The following is a 20,663-nucleotide window of genomic DNA, read 5'->3' on the forward strand; positions in this document are numbered from 1 at the left end:
CTAATGACCCTAGCTGGCAAGGGGTTAAAAATCTAGGGTGATCAAATGGTTAAATGTGTGCCTAGCCAGTGTTTATGTGTGTAATGTGTGAGGTGCTTTTATTAAGGGAAGAGATGGAATTTATTGCCTGCACAAATTAAATTTCTTCCCTCCCGTCAGAACGACGATCTGCCTTGTTTACATTGGCAGATTGCTGTTCTGTCTGATGATCAGCGGGTGCCAGCGGACATGGAATCCTCTGGCTGCGCCCGCCATTAACCTCCCCGCTGTGTGTACACATACATGCACGCCCCCTACCTGGAAGAGTCAGATCATGTATATATACGTATATATACATATATATATGATCCGACGCAGTGGTGCCACCCTGTAGCAGTAAAACTGCTATAGTGGTTAAAGTGGTATTAAAGAGGAAGTAAACCCTAATGGGTTTACTTCCTCTTTCATTCCCTGCAAAGGTAAAGCATAATGGACTACTATGCATCGCATAATAGTCCATTATGTGTCACTTACCTGACACAGGAGCCAGCGATGTCACCGCTGTCCCCTGTAGTCCGCCGCATCCATCTTCTCGGTGGGTCTCGCTGCTGCGCCGCTGTCATTCGGCGAAGCCGCGATGACATCACTCCCGGGCATGCGCACGGGAGCTGCCCACTCGCGGCATATTGCCGTTGACCGCGGCTCGCTCAGTGCGCCTGCGTGCCGCTGTCTACGGCGCATGCGCTGTAGACGGCGGTGCCTGTCTTTCGGCAAATATCTCCTGAACCGTGTAGGTTTAGGAGATATTTCTTGGACCTACAGGTAAGCCTTAATCTAGGCTTACCTGTAGGTCAAAGTTGGTTGTAAGGGTTTACAACCACTTTAAACCCAAAAATTTAATAATTGCAGCTTACAAATCATTAAAGAGTAACTCCACTTTTGCTCGGAAATAAACATTCCCCTCTGGGTGATCTATGTGCAGAGCACTCATGAGGAAAGCTGCTGGGTCTGCATCCCTTTAGCCGTGTTCCTATTGGGAGTATCTCACCAAAAATGACATTTTTGTTGCAGGGGATGCCTGAAATTTTACTTGGGCAGACTTCTGGGAAAATTAGCAAGTCAAACACAGAAGCAGGAAATTATGTTTCTGGGGGGGGGGGGGGGGGGGATCAGTATACATTCTGTGTACAGGACAACCTCCAGTTAGCCAAATTAAATTTTCTGAAAATTACAACGGCTGCAGATTGAAAAGGAAAGGTCGTTTTTTTTAATAACATTCAATTACAATACGACTTGTATTGCAATTGTATAAGCTATATTATTTTTTCGTTATTTGCTATTTTTTTCCCCCCACTAAAGTGGAGTTACCCTTTAAATGTGGTGGCTGCATTTGTTGTTTTTTTTTTTATCCTTTTTTCCCCCCTCTGTTTTCACCGGGTGATCTGACCAGTAACACATCTCCTGTATTCGAGCGCCTCCACTTTGGATGAAGAAGCACAGGGGGCAAACCTTTGGACAGCAGCATTATCAGTCTGGGGGAGGGGGGACGCTAGATGGACTGGCAGATTTAAATACATTAACAAATTAAAGACAAACTCCAGCTCACATTTTATAAGCAGCAGTGTTTTTTTTTTCCCTTCTGGGATAAAGGTTTAATATAAATAAATAAAAGCTGACCATTGGAAGCACCCCCGTCAATGGTTTGTCTCATTTCTGTAACTGATCCATTCTGCTGGAGAGCTTGTTCTTTTGAAAAACAACAGACTGACCGGCTGGATCCCCAAATGAAAGTAGAAGAAAGCTTAAAAAAGAAAAAGGAATGCAGCCATCACATCTAAGAATTGGTGAGCTGCAAAATAGTAAATGTTTGCTTTTGGGTTTAATACCGCTGGTAATGCTGCGTATACACGACCGGACTAGGTCCGACGGAATGAATCCGTCGTATATTACGATCGTGTGTGGGCTCCAGCTGACTTTTTTTCCCCCTGTCTGACGGACCTAGAAATAAAACACGTTTCAAATCTTTCCGATGGACTCGAGTCCGAAAAATCCGTTTGTCTGTATGCTAGTCCGACAGAGGAAAACCGACGCTAGGGCAGCTATTGGCTACTGGCTATGAACTTCCTTATTCTAGTCTGGTTGTACGTCATCCCATTCGAATCTGTCGGAGTTTGGTGTGATTGTGTGAGGCCGTTCGTTCGGAAAGTCCATCGTAACTCCGCCAAAAGTCAGTCGGACCTAGTCTGCCGTAAAGTCCGGTCGTGTGTACGCGGCATAAGGTATGTATACAGTCAGGGCCGTCTTTAACCACTTAAGGACCGCCTCACGCTGATATACGTCGGCAGAATGGCACGGCTGGGCGCAAGCACGTACAGGTACGTTGCCCTTTAAGAGCCCAGCCGTGGGTCGCATGTGCGGCGCGCTCGCGACCCAGTCATGAGCTCCGTGATCGCGGCCCCCCGCGGACCTGATCGCCGTCGGTGTCTCGTAATCGGGTCACAGAACTGAAGAACGGGGAGAGGTAAGTGTAAACAAATCTCTCCCCGTGCTTCCTAGTGAGGCTGTCACTGATCGTCTGTTCCCTGTCATAGGGAAAGACGATCAGTGATGTCACACACCAAGCCACGCCCCCTACAGTAACAAACACACATTATGTCACACTTACAACCCCTACACTGCCCCCTTCACTGCCAGTGACATTTTTACAGTAATCAATGCATTTTTAATCACACTGATCGCTGTATTAATGCCAATGGTCCCAAAAATGTTTCAAAATTGTCCGACGTGTCCGCCATAATATCGCAGTCCCAATAAAAATCGCTGATCGCCGCCATTACTAGTAAAAAAAAAAAAATATTAATAAAAATGCTTTAAAACTATCCCCTATTTTGTAGACAGTATAACTTTTGCGCAAACCAATCAATAAACGCTTATTGCGATTTTTTTTTTAACCAAAAATATGTAGCGGAATACGTATCGGCCTAAACTGAGGGAAAAAATCGTTTTTTTATATATTTTTTGGGGGTATTTATTATAGCAAAAAGTAAAAAATATTGAATTTTTTTCAAAATTGTCGCTCTATTTTTGTTTATAGCGCAAAAAACAAAAACCGCAGAGGTGATCAAATACCACCAAAAGAAAGCTCTATTTGTGGGAAAAAAAGGACGCCAATTTTGTTTGGGAGCCATGTCGCACGACCGTGCAATTGTCAGTTAAAGCGACGCAGTGCCGAAGCGCAAAAAGGGGCCCTGGTTCTTTAGCTGCAAAATGGTCCGGGGCTTAAAGTGGTTGTAAACCCTTACAACCAACTTTGACCTACAGGCAAGCCTAGATTAAGGCTTCCCTGTAGGTCCAAGAAATATCTCCTAAACCCACACGGTTTAGGAGATATTTGCCAAAAGACAGGCACCGCTGTCTACGTCGCATGCGCCGTAGACAGCGGCGCACCGAGCGCGCTGCGTCAACGGCGATATGCCGCGAGTGGTGGCTCCCGTGCGCATGCGCGGGAGTGACGTCATCGCGGCTTCACCTGAATGACAGCTGCGGAGCAGCGAGACCCACTGAGAAGATGGAATGCGCCGGACTACAGGGGACAGTGGTGACATCGCTGGCTCCTGTGTCAGGTAAGTGACACATAATGGACTACTATGCGATGCATAGTAGTCCATTATGCTTTGCCTTTGCAGGGAATGAAAGAGGAAGTAAACCCATCAGGGTTTACTTCCTCTTTAAGCGGTTAATATTGATTGGACCCTGGGCAAACATTTTCGTGGGCTCTCCTGAATCCATTTGTCAACTATTTTCAGGCAGTGTCGGCTCAAGGGGCAGCTCCTTTGGGCCCCACAATAATGACCGTGCCCAGGGCAGCTGCCCCTTTTTGCCCTGCCTTAAAGACGGCCCTGTATACAGTGATTAATAAAAAAAATTGAAAAAAGTGTATGTGGAAGATGTTGATGATGAGAGGGGGGGCTTTAACGAATGGCAGCTTCCAACTTCAGATTCGCACCCAGGTATCTGGCTTTGAGGAGAGTTTTATTTATTTATTTATTTATTGCCTTTTGAAAACAGACCTGCAAAGAAGCGACAGAGAACTTCCCACGCTGGATAGCGCTGCCTTTGTATTCATCCTATGCTAAAGGCTCCGTGTTATTGTTCCACAATTACAGTGCCTGGTTCCTCATACATAATAGTCTGGGCTTCATTGCAGCGCATAGCGATCACCAACCGTGCCAAGATACAGAAAATCACCATACTGATAGAGGAGAGTTTATTGACTATCAGCTGAAACAAGAAGATAATGGGAAGCCATAAGAGAGCTCAGGAGGGCATATAGATAAAGAGGAGCAATCTGAATCCCGGAACTCCGGGAAAATAATGGAACTGTATTGCTGAATTCTAGATACATATGATGTATGCGCGCAAATCACCATGCAAAGGTATTGGTTTAGGTATCAGAGCCTTTGCAAGTGCTTGTGCAGATGATCGGTATCGGCGCAACCCTATTATATATATATATATATATATATATATATATATATATATATATATATATATATAAATAAATACACATACACAATACATATACAGTATATCAGCCCAATGTGCATACAGCGCCTTGAAAAAGTATTCATACCCCTTGAAATTTTCCACACTGTCATGTTACAACCAAAAACATAATATTTTTTTTTTTTTTGGAATTGTATGTGATAGGCCAGTGATGGAGAACCTTGGCACCCCAGATGTTTTGGAACTACATTTCCCATGATGCTCTTGCACGCTGCAGTGTAGTTGAGCATCATGGCAAATGTAGTTCCAAAACATCTGGGGCGCCAAGGTTCGTGATCACTGTGATAGACCAACACAAATTGGCACAAGGAAAATGATAAATGGTTTTCAACATTTTTTTAGAAATAAATATGTGAAAAGTGTGGGGGGTACATTTGTATAGCGCCCCCCTGAGTCAATACTTTGTAGAACCGCCTTTCAATGCAATTACAGCTGCAAGTCTTTTTTGGGGATGTCTCTACCAGCTTTGCACATCTAGAGAGGGACATTTTTGCCCATTCTTCTTTGCAAAATATCTCAAGATCTGTCAGATTGGATGGAGAGCGTCTGTGATCAGCAATTTTCAAGTCTTATCACAGTAAATAGCACTGCGCTATCTTCCAAAGACAAAGTGCTAAATATATAATAAAAAAAAAAAAAAAAAAAAGTGAGTGCAATCAATAAGAATGTGTGTTAGATTAGATCATCCCAAGAATTGACCCCCAAAAATATATATTTTTATTTTTTATATATATATATATATACACACACACACACACACACACACATATACAGATATATATATATATATATATATATATATTCGTTTTTTTTCTTTATATCTTATAGATTATATTTTTTATTTTATTTATTTACAATATTTTTATAATTAATTCCTAATCAAGGGATTTTACCACCCCCCCCACCTTTTTTTTCCACCTATTGTTTAGCACCTTTTAATTAGCACATGGATTAGCACTTGGATGCTGTTTTGGCTACATTATAGATTGTCCACTATATGGTTGAATATTTTTTCTTCTTCTTGGGATGATTTAATCTAACACACATTCTTATTGATTGCACTCACTTTTTTTTTTTTTTTTAATATATTATATATTTAGCACTTTGTCTTTGGAAGATAGCGCAGCACTATTTACTGTGATACACTCATTTTTGGTTGGCTGGCCTGTTCTGAGTGCTTGCAGCTGTTTTTCTGATTTTTATTTAATTTATCTTTGGGTTGAATATTTTTTCTTATTCATTTCTTGCACTTAAGTAAGTTTTTCCTTTTTTAATTTTCAAGTCTTGCCACAGATTCTCAATTGGATTTAGGTCTGGACTGTGACTGGGCCATTCTAACACATGAATATGCTTTCATCTAAATCAGGGATCACCAAGCTACGGCCCTCCAGCTGTTGTGGAACTACACGTCCCATGAGGCATTGTTGTGGAACTACACGTCCCATGAGGCATTGTAAAACTCTGACATTCACAGACATGACTAGGCATGATGGGAATTGTAGTTCCTAAACAGCTGGAGGGCCATAGTTTGGAGACCCCTGATCTAAACCATTCCATTGTAGCTCTGGCTGTATGTTTAGGGTCATTGTCCTGCTGGAAGGTGAACCTCCACCTCAGTCTCAAGTCTTTTCCAAACTCTAATGCCCTGTACACACGGTCAGACATTCCGACCACAAAATCCGTCTGATTTTTTCCCGACGGATTTTGTTCGAAACTTGTGTTGCATACACACGGTCGGACAAAGTTGTTGGAAAATCCATTCGTTCAGAACATGGTGACATAAAACACGTACGTCGGGACTATAAATGGGCCAGTAGCCAATAGCTATCATCTCTTAGTTTATTCTGAGCGTGCGTGGCACTTTGTCCGTCGGAATTGTCTACACACGATAGGGATTTATGAAATTGGATTTTGTTGTCGGAAAATTTTAGATCCTGCTCCCAAACTTTGTGCATTAGAAAATCCAACGGAAAAAGTCAGATGGAGCCCACACACGGTTGGATTTTCCGACAACACGATCCGATCTGAAAATCCAACTGTGTGTACACGGCATAACAGGTTTTCCTCTAGGACTGTCCTGTAATTTGGCTCCATCCAGCTCCCCATCAACTCTGACCAGCTTCTGTCCCTGCTGAAGAAAAGCATGCCCACAACATGATGCTGCCACCACCATGTTTCACAGTGGGGATGTTGTGTTCAGGGTGATGTGCAGTGTTAGTTTTCCACCACACACAGCATTTTGCTTTTAGGCCAAAACCCACTCACGCCCTACACGTTACATCATGGTCACGTGACTTCTTCAGGAGAGCTGGAGAAGTCACGTGACGTAACGCGTAGGGCGTGAGTGGAGGAATGCCGGAAGTCATGCCGCATAGGAACAAGTTCAGCACTCATGGCTTTTCGCCGGTTATCGACTTTTAAATGTGAGTTCATGCCATTTGTTTTTTAAATGATTTTCAAATAACTTTATCACACTATAAGAGTGTTCCTCTTTCTTCACCCACCTCTATCTGGGAGTCTACTGAAGAGGACCGTTTTAGGAATAATAGAGACCCAGCACTTTATAACGACATGCAGTGCATTGAAAATACCCAACAGAGGACCCCTAGAGGAGAGCCTATGTTAATACGCCATCTTTGAGAGATAAGATCATATACGGATTTAAAGTATATACAAGGTGAGAGGGCCAGAGAGCACAGAGGTGACACGGGAAGAAAGGGGCTAAGTCACCGAATTACATGGATTTTCACACAATGGTGAAGGAATAGATCACATTTAGTCATCCAGACTATTAAGGACTTTTTACGATAGAAGAAATTAGTTTTTCATGCTTTTACTTTTTCATGATTTCAATGTGTATATGTTTCAGTGTCCAGCCTTGAGACACATGGTTTCAGTTAGCTGTGTATATGTACTGCAAGCACTTATGGTGGGTGGCACAGTGGTGTAGTGGGTAGCACTTTCGCCTAGCAGTAAGAAGGGTCGCTGGTTCGAATCCCAACCACAACACGACCTGCCTGGAGTTTGCATGTTCTCCCTGTGCCTGCGTGGGTTTCCTCCGGGTACTCCGGTTTCCTCCCACACTCCAAAGACATGCTGGTAGGTTAATTGGATGCTGTCTAAATTGTCCCTAGTATAAATGTGAGTTAGGGACCTTAAATTGTAAGCTCCTTGAGGGTAGGGACTGATGTGAATGTACAATGTATATGTAAAGCGCTGCGTAAATTGATGGCGCTATATAAGTAACTGCAATAAATAAAAAAAAAAAAAAAATATATATATATATATATATATATATACACACACTATTAACTATTACCACTTTATTATTAAGTGACCTTATCATTGAAGCAATTCTTTCATTACGATTATCAATTTGATTCCACCTGTATGCGGATTTATGGGTACCCACTTTTGAAACACACATCACAGAAGTCATTTTTTTTATATTCATTACTTGATAGACAGCGCAGCACTACTATTTTTCTTTTAATTACAGTCTCTATCTGGTGTTCTTCTATGATAAATTTTAGGTTCAATTTGTTCACGTTAACCACTTGCCGACCGCCTCCTGTATACATCCGTCGGTACTTTGAAGAGGGATATCTTGGTAATGGCAGCAGCTGCTACCACAACCAAGCTATCTGTCTTTTCAGGAGGTGGTCGTGTTTACGATAATGGTGATCTCTGCAGCGGACTTGCCGTGAGATCACCGTTATCAGCGGCGGGAGAGGTGCCACCCCCCCTCCCGCTGCTCCCTCTGCCGCTTACCGGAGCCGTCGGCAGCAGTGGAGGCGATCGGGTCCTCTCGGTGCCTGTGTATGGAGACAAGTGAGGGGAAGATGGCCCCCACCTGTCTCCATACCATAGCAGGGCGGAAGCGACGTCATAACGCCACTTCCGCCCATAGCTCTTAAAGGGCCATTTTTTCAATGTAATTTTTTCAAATGACAATTTTTTTTTTTATTCTTTTTTTATTGCATTTTAGTCCAAATATGAGACCTGAGGGCTTTTTGACCCCAGATCTCATATTTAAAGTGGAGGTAAACTCCCCCATCGTTTTCAGCCAAGGAAGCTGCCATCTTTGCTTCTGTTTAATCTTCAACTGCTATGGTGCTGCACATGTGATTCGTTATGACACCAGCCATTGGATGGTTTGATAGTTTGGCTGAGAGCACAGCCAATGTGCAGTTAGCATTCCCGGCATGCCTTTTTTTTTTTTTAACTGTTTAAATCGATGGGTTTACTTCCACTTTAAGAAGACCTGTCATGCTTTTTTTCTATTACAAGAGATGTTTACATTCTTTGTAATAGGAATAAAAGTGATCCAGATTTTTTTTTTTTTAAACAGTGAAAAAATTAATAAAATTAGCGCATATCAAAACGGTGGTCAAACCGCACATGTGAGGTATCCCCGCAATCGGTAGAGCAAGAGCAATAATTCTAGGCCTAGACCTCCTCTGTAACACAAAACATGCAACCTGTAGAATTTTTAAAACGTCGCCTATGGAGATTTTTGAGGGTAAAAGTTTGACGCCATTCCACAAGCGGGCGCAATTTTGAAGCATGACATGTCGGGTATCAATTTACTCGGCATAAAATTATCTTTCACAATATATATAAAAAAAAAAAGTACTAACTTTACTGTTGTCTTATTTTTTTTATTCAAAAATGTTTTCCCAAAAATAGTACGGTTGTAAGACCGCTGCGCAAATACGGTGTGAAAAAGAGTATTGTAATGACTGCCATTTTATTCTCTAGGTTGTTAGAAAAAAACAATGTACAGTGCCTTGCGAAAGTATTCGGCCCCCTTGAACTTTTCAACCTTTTGCCACATTTCAGGCTTCAAACATAAAGATATAAAATTTTTATTTTTTGTGAAGAATCACCAACAAGTGGGACACAATTGTGAAGTGGAACGAAATCTATTGGATAATTTAAACTTTTTTAGCAAATAAAAAACTGAAAAGTGGTGCGTGCAAAATTATTCGGCCCCTTTACTTTCAGTGCAGCAAACTCACTCCAGAAGTTCAGCGAGGATCTCTGAATGATCCAATGTTGTCCTAAATGACTGATGGTGATAAATAGAATCCACCTGTGTGTAATCAAGTCTCTGTATAAATGCCCCTGCTCTGTGATAGTCTCAGGGTTCTGTTAAAAGTGCAGAGAGCATCATGAAGACCAAGGAACACACCAGGCAGGTCCGTAATACTGTTGTGGAGAAGTTTAAAGCCGGATTCGGATACAAAAAGATTTCCCAAGCTTTAAACATCCCAAGGAGCACTGTGCAAGCGATCATTATGAAATGGAAGGAGTATCAGACCACTGCAAATCTACCAAGACCTGGCCGTCCCTCTAAACTTTCAGCTCAGACAAGGAGAAGACTGATCAGAGATGCAGCCAAGAGGCCAATGATCACTCTGGATGAACTGCAGAGAACTACAGCTGAGGTGGGAGAGTCTGTCCACAGGACAACAATCAGTCGTACACTGCACAAATCTGGCCTTTATGGAAGAGTGGCAAGAAGAAAGCCATTTCTCAAAGATATCCATAAAAAGTCTCGTCTAAAGTTTGCCACAAGCCACCTGGGAGACACACCAAACATGTGGAAGAAGGTGCTCTGGTCAGATGAAACCAAAATCAAACTTTTTGCCCACAATGCAAAACGATATGTTTGGCGTAAAAGCAACACAGCTCATCACCCTCAACACACCATCCCCACTGTCACACATGGTGGTGACAGCATCATGGTTTGGGCCTGCTTTTCTTCAGCAGGGACAGGGAAGATGGTTAAAATTGAGGGGAAGATGGATGCAGCCAAATACAGGACCATTCTGGATGAAAACCTGTTGGAGTCTGCAAAAGACCTGAAACTGGGACGGAGATTTATCTTCCAACAAGACAATGATCCCAAACATACAGCAAAATCTACAAAGGAATGGTTCACAAATAAACGTATCCAGGTGTTAGAATGGCCAAGTCAAAGTCCAGACCTGAATCCAATCGAGAATCTGTGGAAAGAGCTGAAAACTGCTGTTCACAAACACTCTCCATCCAACCTCACTGAGCTCGAGCTGTTTTGCAAGGAAGAATGGGCAAGAATTTCAGTCTCTCGATGTGCAAAACTGATAGAGACATACCCCAAGCGACTTGCAGCTGTAATCGCAGCAAAAGGTGGCTCTACAAAGTATTAACGCAAGGGGGCCGAATCATTTTGCACGCCCCACTTTTCATTTTTTTATTAGTTAAAAAAGTTTAAAAAATCCAATAGATTTCGTTCCACTTCACAATTGTGTCCCACTTGTTGGTGATTCTTCACAAAAAATTAAAATGTTATATCTTTATGTTTGAAGCCTGAAATGTGGCAAAAGGTTGAAAAGTTCAAGGGGGCCGAATACTTTCGCAAGGCACTGTATAATGTTTGGGGGTTCTAAGTAAAAAAAAAAAAATTGTTTTAAACAGGTAAACACCTAAATTCCACAACAAACTCGGTTGCTGCCAACTCCTGTATAATAATGAAGATCAGGTCATCAATGTATCGGAAGTACGAGACAATGTAGTCTCCATGGGGGTTATTGGCGTTGTAGATACAATGTTCTTCCCACTAGCCCATGTATACATTTGCGTAAGTGGGTGAGAATCTTACTCCCATGGAGCCCCCGTTTTTGTATTGAAGAGAAAATAATTGTGATATAAGAGATATGAAACTGCATCCAGGATAAACCATCTTAGTGAGTATTCTGCATACAAGTCCAGATGATGTTTAAGCACCCCTAGTCCTAGATCATGGGGTATGCACGAGTATAGGGACCTTACATCACATACAATCCATTTGTTGTCCTTACCCCATGGGTGTCTTTCTATGGTATGTTTTGTGGCTCATAAATGGGACGGTATCCTGGTAACTAAACTCTCCTTACAGTGGTGGTCAATGGGAAGAATGAACCTTGCATTGAAAGTCAGTGAGAAGAATGTTCCTTACATTGGAGGTCAGTGGGAAGAATGCTCCTTACATTGGTGATCAGTGAGAAGAATGCTCCTTACATTGGTGATCAGTGAGAAGAATGCTCCTTACATTGGTGGTCAGTGAGAAGAATGTTCCTTACATTGGTGATCAGTGAGAAGAATGTTCCTTACATTGGTGATCAGTGGGAAGAATGTTCCTTACATTGGTGATCAGTGAGAAGAATGTTCCTTACAATGGTGATCAGTGAGAAGAATGCTCCTTACATTGGTGATCAGTGAGAAGAATGCTCCTTACATTGGTGATCAGTGGGAAGAATGCTCCTTACATTGGTGATCAGTGGGAAGAATGCTCCTTACATTGGTGATCAGTGAGAAGAATGCTCCTTACATTGGTGATCAGTGAGAAGAATGCTCCTTACATTGGTGATCAGTGGGAAGAATGCTCCTTACATTGGTGATCAGTGAGAAGAATGTTCCTTACATTGGTGATCAGTGGGAAGAATGCTCCTTACAATGGTGATCAATGAGAAGAATGTTCCTTACATTGGTGATCAGTGAGAAGAATGTTCCTTACATTGATCAGTGGGAAGAATTTTCCTTACATTGGTGATCAGTGAGAAGAATGTTCCTTACATTGATCAGTGGGAAGAATGTTCCTTACATTGGTGATCAGTGAGAAGAATGTTCCTTACATTGATCAGTGGGAAGAATGCCCCTTACATTGGTGATCAGTGAGAAGAATGCTCCTTACATTGGTGATCAGTGAGAAGAATGCTCCTTACATTGGTGATCAGTGAGAATAATGCTCCTTACATTGGTGATCAGTGAGAAGAATGCTCCTTACATTGGTGGTCAGTGGGAAGAATGTTCCTTACATTGGTGATCAGTGGGAAGAATGCTTCTTACATTGGTGATCAGTGGGAAGAATGCTCCTTACATTGGTGATCAGTGGGAAGAATGTTCCTTACATTGGTGATCAGTGAGAAGAATGTCCCTTACATTGGTGATCAGTGAGAAGAATGTTCCTTACATTGGTGATCAGTGAGAAGAATGTTCCTTACATTGGTGATCAGTGGGAAGAATGCTACATTGGTGATCAGTGAGAAGAATGTTCCTTACATTGGTGATCAGTGAGAAGAATGCTCCTTACATTGGTGATCAGTGAGAAGAATGTTCCTTACATTGGTGATCGGTGAGAAGAATGTTCCTTACATTGGTGATCAGTGGGAAGAATGCTCCTTACATTGGTGATCAGTGAGAAGAATGTTCCTTACATTGGTGATCAGTGGGAAGAATGTTCCTTACATTGGTGATCAGTGAGAAGAATGTTCCTTACATTGGTGATCAGTGAGAAGAATGCTCCTTACATTGGTGATCAGTGAGAAGAATGCTCCTTACATTGGTGATCAGTGAGAAGAATGTTCCTTACATTGGTGATCAGTGGGAAGAATGCTCCTTACAATGGTGATCAATGAGAAGAATGTTCCTTACATTGGTGATCAGTGAGAAGAATGCTCCTTACATTGGTGATCAGTGAGAAGAATGCTCCTTACATTGGTGATCAGTGGGAAGAATGCTCCTTACATTGGTGATCAGTGAGAAGAATGCTCCTTACATTGGTGATCAGTGGGAAGAATGTTCCTTACATTGGTGATCAGTGAGAAGAATGTTCCTTACATTGGTGATCAGTGGGAAGAATGTTCCTTACATTGGTGATCAGTGAGAAGAATGTCCCTTACATTGGTGATCAGTGAGAAGAATGTTCCTTACATTGGTGATCAGTGAGAAGAATGCTCCTTACATTGGTGATCAGTGAGAAGAATGCTCCTTACATTGGTGATCAGTGAGAAGAATGCTACTTACATTGGTGATCAGTGAGAAGAATGCTCCTTACATTGGTGATCAGTGAGAAGAATGCTCCTTACATTGGTGATCAGTGAGAAGAATGCTCCTTACATTGGTGGTCAGTGAGAAGAATGTTCCTTACATTGGTGATCAGTGGGAAGAATGCTCCTTACAATGGTGATCAATGAGAAGAATGTTCCTTACATTGGTGATCAGTGAGAAGAATGTTCCTTACATTGATCAGTGGGAAGAATTTTCCTTACATTGGTGATCAGTGAGAAGAATGTTCCTTACATTGATCAGTGGGAAGAATGTTCCTTACATTGGTGATCAGTGAGAAGAATGTTCCTTACATTGATCAGTGGAAAGAATGCCCCTTACATTGGTGATCAGTGAGAAGAATGCTCCTTACATTGGTGATCAGTGAGAAGAATGCTCCTTACATTGGTGATCAGTGAGAATAATGCTCCTTACATTGGTGATCAGTGAGAAGAATGCTCCTTACATTGGTGGTCAGTGGGAAGAATGTTCCTTACATTGGTGATCAGTGGGAAGAATGCTTCTTACATTGGTGATCAGTGGGAAGAATGCTCCTTACATTGGTGATCAGTGAGAAGAATGTCCCTTACATTGGTGATCAGTGAGAAGAATGTTCCTTACATTGGTGATCAGTGAGAAGAATGTTCCTTACATTGGTGATCAGTGGGAAGAATGCTCCTTACATTGGTGATCAGTGAGAAGAATGTTCCTTACATTGGTGATCAGTGGAAAGAATGCTCCATTGGTGATCAGTGAGAAGAATGTTCCTTACAATGGTGATCAGTGAGAAGAATGCTCCTTACATTGGTGATCAGTGAGAAGAATGTTCCTTACATTGGTGATCGGTGAGAAGAATGTTCCTTACATTGGTGATCAGTGGGAAGAATGCTCCTTACATTGGTGATCAGTGAGAAGAATGTTCCTTACATTGGTGATCAGTGGGAAGAATGTTCCTTACATTGGTGATCAGTGAGAAGAATGTTCCTTACATTGGTGATCAGTGAGAAGAATGCTCCTTACATTGGTGATCAGTGAGAAGAATGCTCCTTACATTGGTGATCAGTGAGAAGAATGTTCCTTACATTGGTGATCAGTGGGAAGAATGCTCCTTACAATGGTGATCAATGAGAAGAATGTTCCTTACATTGGTGATCAGTGAGAAGAATGCTCCTTACATTGGTGATCAGTGAGAAGAATGCTCCTTACATTGGTGATCAGTGGGAAGAATGCTCCTTACATTGGTGATCAGTGAGAAGAATGCTCCTTACATTGGTGATCAGTGGGAAGAATGTTCCTTACATTGGTGATCAGTGAGAAGAATGTTCCTTACATTGGTGATCAGTGGGAAGAATGTTCCTTACATTGGTGATCAGTGAGAAGAATGTCCCTTACATTGGTGATCAGTGAGAAGAATGCTCCTTACATTGGTGATCAGTGAGAAGAATGCTCCTTACATTGGTGATCAGTGAGAAGAATGCTCCTTACATTGGTGATCAGTGAGAAGAATGCTCCTTACATTGGTGATCAGTGAGAAGAATGCTCCTTACATTGGTGATCAGTGAGAAGAATGCTCCTTACATTGGTGATCAGTGAGAAGAATGCTCCTTACATTGGTGGTCAGTGGGAAGAATGTTCCTTACATTGGTGATCAGTGGGAAGAATGCTCCTTACATTGGTGATCAGTGGGAAGAATGCTCCTTACATTGGTGATCAGTGGGAAGAATGTTCCTTACATTGGTGATCAGTGAGAAGAATGTTCCTTACATTGGTGATCAGTGAGAAGAATGTTCCTTACATTGATCAGTGGGAAGAATTTTCCTTACATTGGTGATCAGTGAGAAGAATGTTCCTTACATTGGTGATCAGTGAGAAGAATGTTCCTTACATTGATCAGTGGGAAGAATGCCCCTTACATTGGTGATCAGTGAGAAGAATGCTCCTTACATTGGTGATCAGTGAGAAGAATGCTCCTTACATTGGTGATCAGTGAGAAGAATGCTCCTTACATTGGTGATCAGTGAGAAGAATGCTCCTTACATTGGTGGTCAGTGGGAAGAATGTTCCTTACATTGGTGATCAGTGGGAAGAATGCTTCTTACATTGGTGATCAGTGGGAAGAATGCTCCTTACATTGGTGATCAGTGGGAAGAATGTTCCTTACATTGGTGATCAGTGAGAAGAATGTCCCTTACATTGGTGATCAGTGAGAAGAATGTTCCTTACATTGGTGATCAGTGAGAAGAATGTTCCTTACATTGGTGATCAGTGGGAAGAATGCTCCTTACATTGGTGATCAGTGAGAAGAATGTTCCTTACATTGGTGATCAGTGGAAAGAATGCTCCATTGGTGATCAGTGAGAAGAATGTTCCTTACAATGGTGATCAGTGAGAAGAATGCTCCTTACATTGGTGATCGGTGAGAAGAATGTTCCTTACATTGGTGATCAGTGGGAAGAATGTTCCTTACATTGGTGATCAGTGAGAAGAATGTTCCTTACATTGGTGATCAGTGGGAAGAATGTTCCTTACATTGGTGATCAGTGAGAAGAATGCTCCTTACATTGGTGATCAGTGAGAAGAATGTTCCTTACATTGGTGATCAGTGAGAAGAATGTTCCTTACATTGGTGATCAGTGGGAAGAATGCTCCTTACATTGGTGATCAGTGAGAAGAATGTTCCTTACATTGGTGATCGGTGGGAAGAATGTTCCTTACATTGGTGATCGGTGAGAAGAATGTTCCTTACATTGGTGATCAGTGGGAAGAATGCTCCTTACATTGGTGATCAGTGAGAAGAATGTTCCTTACATTGGTGATCAGTGGGAAGAATGTTCCTTACATTGGTGATCAGTGAGAAGAATGTTCCTTACATTGGTGATCAGTGAGAAGAATGCTCCTTACATTGGTGATCAGTGAGAAGAATGCTCCTTACATTGGTGATCAGTGAGAAGAATGTTCCTTACATTGGTGATCAGTGGGAAGAATGCTCCTTCCATTGGTGATCAGTGGGAAGAATGCTCCTTACAATGGTGATCAATGAGAAGAATGTTCCTTACATTGGTGATCAGTGAGAAGAATGCTCCTTACATTGGTGATCAGTGAGAAGAATGCTCCTTACATTGGTGATCAGTGGGAAGAATGCTCCTTACATTGGTGATCAGTGAGAAGAATGCTCCTTACATTGGTGATCAGTGGGAAGAATGTTCCTTACATTGGTGATCAGTGAGAAGAATGTTCCTTACATTGGTGATCAGTGGGAAGAATGTTCCTTACATTGGTGATCAGTGAGAAGAATGTCCCTTACATTGGTGATCAGTGAGAAGAATGTTCCTTACATTGGTGATCAGTGAGAAGAATGCTCCTTACATTGGTGATCAGTGAGAAGAATGTTCCTTACATTGGTGATCAGTGGGAAGAATGTTCCTTACATTGGTGATCAGTGGGAAGAATGTTCCTTACATTGGTGATCAGTGAGAAGAATGCTCCTTACATTGGTGATCAGTGAGAAGAATGTTCCTTACATTGGTGATCAGTGGGAAGAATGTTCCTTACATTGGTGATCAGTGGGAAGAATGTTCCTTACATTGGTGATCAGTGAGAAGAATGTTCCTTACATTGGTGATCAGTGGGAAGAATGTTCCTTACATTGGTGATCAGTGGGAAGAATGCTCCTTACATTGGTGATCAGTGAGAAGAATGTTCCTTACATTGGTGATCAGTGGGAAGAATGTTCCTTACATTGGTGATCAGTGAGAAGAATGTTCCTTACATTGGTGATCAGTGGGAAGAATGTTCCTTACATTGGTGATCAGTGGGAAGAATGTTCCTTACATTGGTGATCAGTGGGAAGAATGCTCCTTACATTGGTGATCAGTGAGAAGAATGTTCCTTACATTGGTGATCAGTGGGAAGAATGTTCCTTACATTGGTGATCAGTGAGAAGAATGTTCCTTACATTGGTGATCAGTGGGAAGAATGTTCCTTACATTGGTGATCAGTGGGAAGAATGATCCTTACATTGGTGATCAGTGGGAAGAATGCTCCTTACATTGGTGATCAGTGAGAAGAATGTTCCTTACATTGGTGATCAGTGGGAAGAATGTTCCTTACATTGGTGATCAGTGGGAAGAATGTTCCTTACATTGGTGATCAGTGAGAAGAATGTTCCTTACATTGGTGATCAGTGGGAAGAATGTTCCTTACATTGGTGATCAGTGAGAAGAATGTTCCTTACATTGGTGATCAGTGAGAAGAATGTTCCTTACATTGGTGATCAGTGAGAAGAATGTTCCTTACATTGGTGATCAGTGGGAAGAATGTTCCTTACATTGGTGATCAGTGGGAAGAATGCTCCTTACATTGTTGGTCAGAATGCTCCTTACAGTGGTTGGGGAGTAGAAAGAATGCCCCTTACATTGGTGGTCAGAACGCAACCAAATCCATGGTTTTTTTTCCGACGCACGTTGGCTCAAACTTGTCTTGCATACACACGGTCGCACCAAGTTGTCGGAATTTCCAAACGCCAAGAACACGGTGACGTACAAGACGTACGACGAGCCGATAAAAATTAAGTTCAATAGCCAGTGCGGATCTTCTGCTTGATTCCAAGCGTGCGTGGAACTTTGTGCGTGTCGGAATAGTGTACACACGATCGGAAATTTACGCAAACGGATATTGTTGTCGGAAAATTTGAGAACCAGATCTCAAATTTTGTGCAATGGAAATTCCAATGGAAACTGTCCGATGGAGCCCACACAGGGTCAGAATTTCCGACAACAGGCTCCGATCACACATTTTCCGCCGTGTTTACCTGGCATTACAGTGGTGGTCAGTGGGAAAATGCCTCTTATATTGGTTGCCAGTGGGAAGAGTGTGCCATACACTGGTGTTAAGTGGAAAGAATGTCCTGCTTACCGATAAACAGATCACTGGCATCAGTGGTGACTTATTTTTAGAAATTTTTGATTGTGCAAGGAACTCCTAGCAACCTCTGGAGGAACCCTACAGTAAAGAAAGGTTCTTTCTAAAGCTCCACCAGTCTATTAAACAAAGTTCTTTTATTGCCGACTATCTACTGGAGGAAAATAATGGCGTTCTCTTCCCTCTTCATTTACAGGTGCATTGAATAAAACAGAGACCCGGCACTTACCTTGGAGGACGAGGGATTCCGCAGGGAGTTCCCCAGCTCCAGAATTCACACACTCCTCATTGGGATGCTTCTTGTTATAATGCCTCTTCAGAGAGCCCGGGATATTGCAAGAATAGTGGCATAAGGCACAACCAAAGGGCTGCAAAAAAAAGAAAGAAAAGAACCATTCAGGGATTCATACTTGTAAGCAGTCTACGTTATGTTCGATGTATGTATACCTACAATAAAACTGCACCATTAAAAAAAAAAAAAAAAGAGATGCATGTACACCAACAATAAAATTACACCATAAAAAAAAAGACATGTATGTACACCTACAATAAAATTACACCCTTAAAAAATAAAATAATAAAAGACATGTATGTACACCTACAATAAAATTACACCATTAAAAAAAATAAAAAAAGAGATGTATGTACACCTACAATAAAATTACACACATAAAAAATAAAATAAAAAAGAGATGTATGTACACCTACAATAAAATGACACCCTTCAAAAATAAAATAATAAAAGGAGCTATGTACACCTACAATAAAATGACACACACAAAAAATAAAAAAAGAGATGTATGTACACCTACAATAAAATTTACACCATTAAAAAAATAAAAAAAGATGTATGTACACCTACAATAAAATAACACACATAAAAAAATAAAATAAAAAAGAGATGTATGTACACCTACAATAAAATAACACACATAAAAAAATAAAATAAAAAAGAGATGTATGTACACCTACAATAAAATGACACCCTTCAAAAAAAAAGAAAAAGAAAAAAAATACAAAAAAATAAGATGTATGTACACCTACAATAAAATGACACCCTTAAAAAAAAATAGAGATTTATGTACACCTACAATAAAATTACACCCTAAAAAATAAAAAAATAAATGTATGTACACTTACAATAAAATAATAAAAGATGTATGTACACCTACAATAAAATGACACCATTAAAAAAATTAAAAAAGAGATGTACACCTACAATAAAATTACACACATAAAAACTAAAATAAAAAAAGAGATGTATGTACACCTACAATAGAATTACACCCTTAAAGAAATAAAATAATAAAAGAGATTTATGTACACCTACAATAAAATGATACCCTTAAAAAAATAAAAGGTGTATGTACACCTACAATAAAATTACACACATAAAAAAATAAAAGATGTATCTACACCAGCACTCAACGCTGCATCATTTTGAGCGTTTAGAAACATCAAACATTCGGTCTACTTCCCGTTATGCTCGGGCATTATATATATTACATCTCTCCCCCTCTCTGTATGTTTCAGCAGTTAAAAAAAAAAAAAAGGCAACCTCCTAACCTCCGCACCCAAGACGGCATCCGTCAGACGCGGTGTAATTTAACCCCCCTGTGGTGAATAAAACACAGGTTTCTGCCGCATCTCCCCTGGCAGGCCTATAACTGGCATTTTAGCGCGGCAAGCGACAGACAAGCCCCTCGGAGGTAATTTATTCCGAGTGCTGGCTCTTTATGCTATACAGCTGCCGGGCCGCTATTATCTGGGGATTATGGAGACTCTTGCTATTCTCTGCTGATATCTGTCACCCCGCTTCAGACACGTGTGACAGGTATTCAGTGTGCAGGTGCATTATACACTCCTCTTGGAAACGATTCCGTTCTGCCATTCTACAAATAGGGTTGTTGCCACAGCAACCCAAGAAACCGCTTCATTAGGGAGCGTACCAGAGGCACATTTATTTAAATATAAGCACGTCTTTGCCTGCCGAGCACTCCCGACCCAGCTGGGAATTCGCTGGCAGCTCTCGACAAACAAATGCTGCCCTTTATGCAGAGTAACTTGGGTCTTGTTGGCAGGATGGCGACTTGGCAAGGACCAGTTGAAACACCGACGGAGCAATAGATTGCAACAAGCTTGACACCAGCAAATGCTTCTAGTGGCCCCGTGCTTCTTAACCCCCTCAATACTGGGCAATTTCCCCCCTTCCTGCCCAGGCCAATTCTCAGCTTTCAGCGCTGTCACTATTTAAATGACAATTGTGCGGTCATGCGACACTGTACCCAAACTACATTTTTATCATTTTGTTCCCACAAATATTTGATCACCTCTGCGGTTTATATTTT

At 41.4% G+C, this 20,663-nt stretch overlaps 1 protein-coding gene across 1 annotated transcript in view; it reads right to left on the minus strand.

The window, feature by feature from the left end:
• Positions 1 to 20,663, minus strand: part of ZFAT (zinc finger and AT-hook domain containing) — a 399,551-nt gene that overhangs the window by 65,335 nt on the left and 313,553 nt on the right. The window contains 1 exon segment of the mRNA XM_077493855.1: positions 18,545 to 18,683. Within this exon segment, the coding sequence (XP_077349981.1) occupies positions 18,545 to 18,683 (139 nt within the window).

Source organism: Lithobates pipiens, unplaced genomic scaffold (genome assembly GCF_037356315.1).
Source record: "Lithobates pipiens isolate NorthernLeopardFrog02 unplaced genomic scaffold, aLitPip1_a1.2 Scaffold_19, whole genome shotgun sequence".
NCBI classification, from domain to species: domain Eukaryota; kingdom Metazoa; phylum Chordata; class Amphibia; order Anura; family Ranidae; genus Lithobates; species Lithobates pipiens.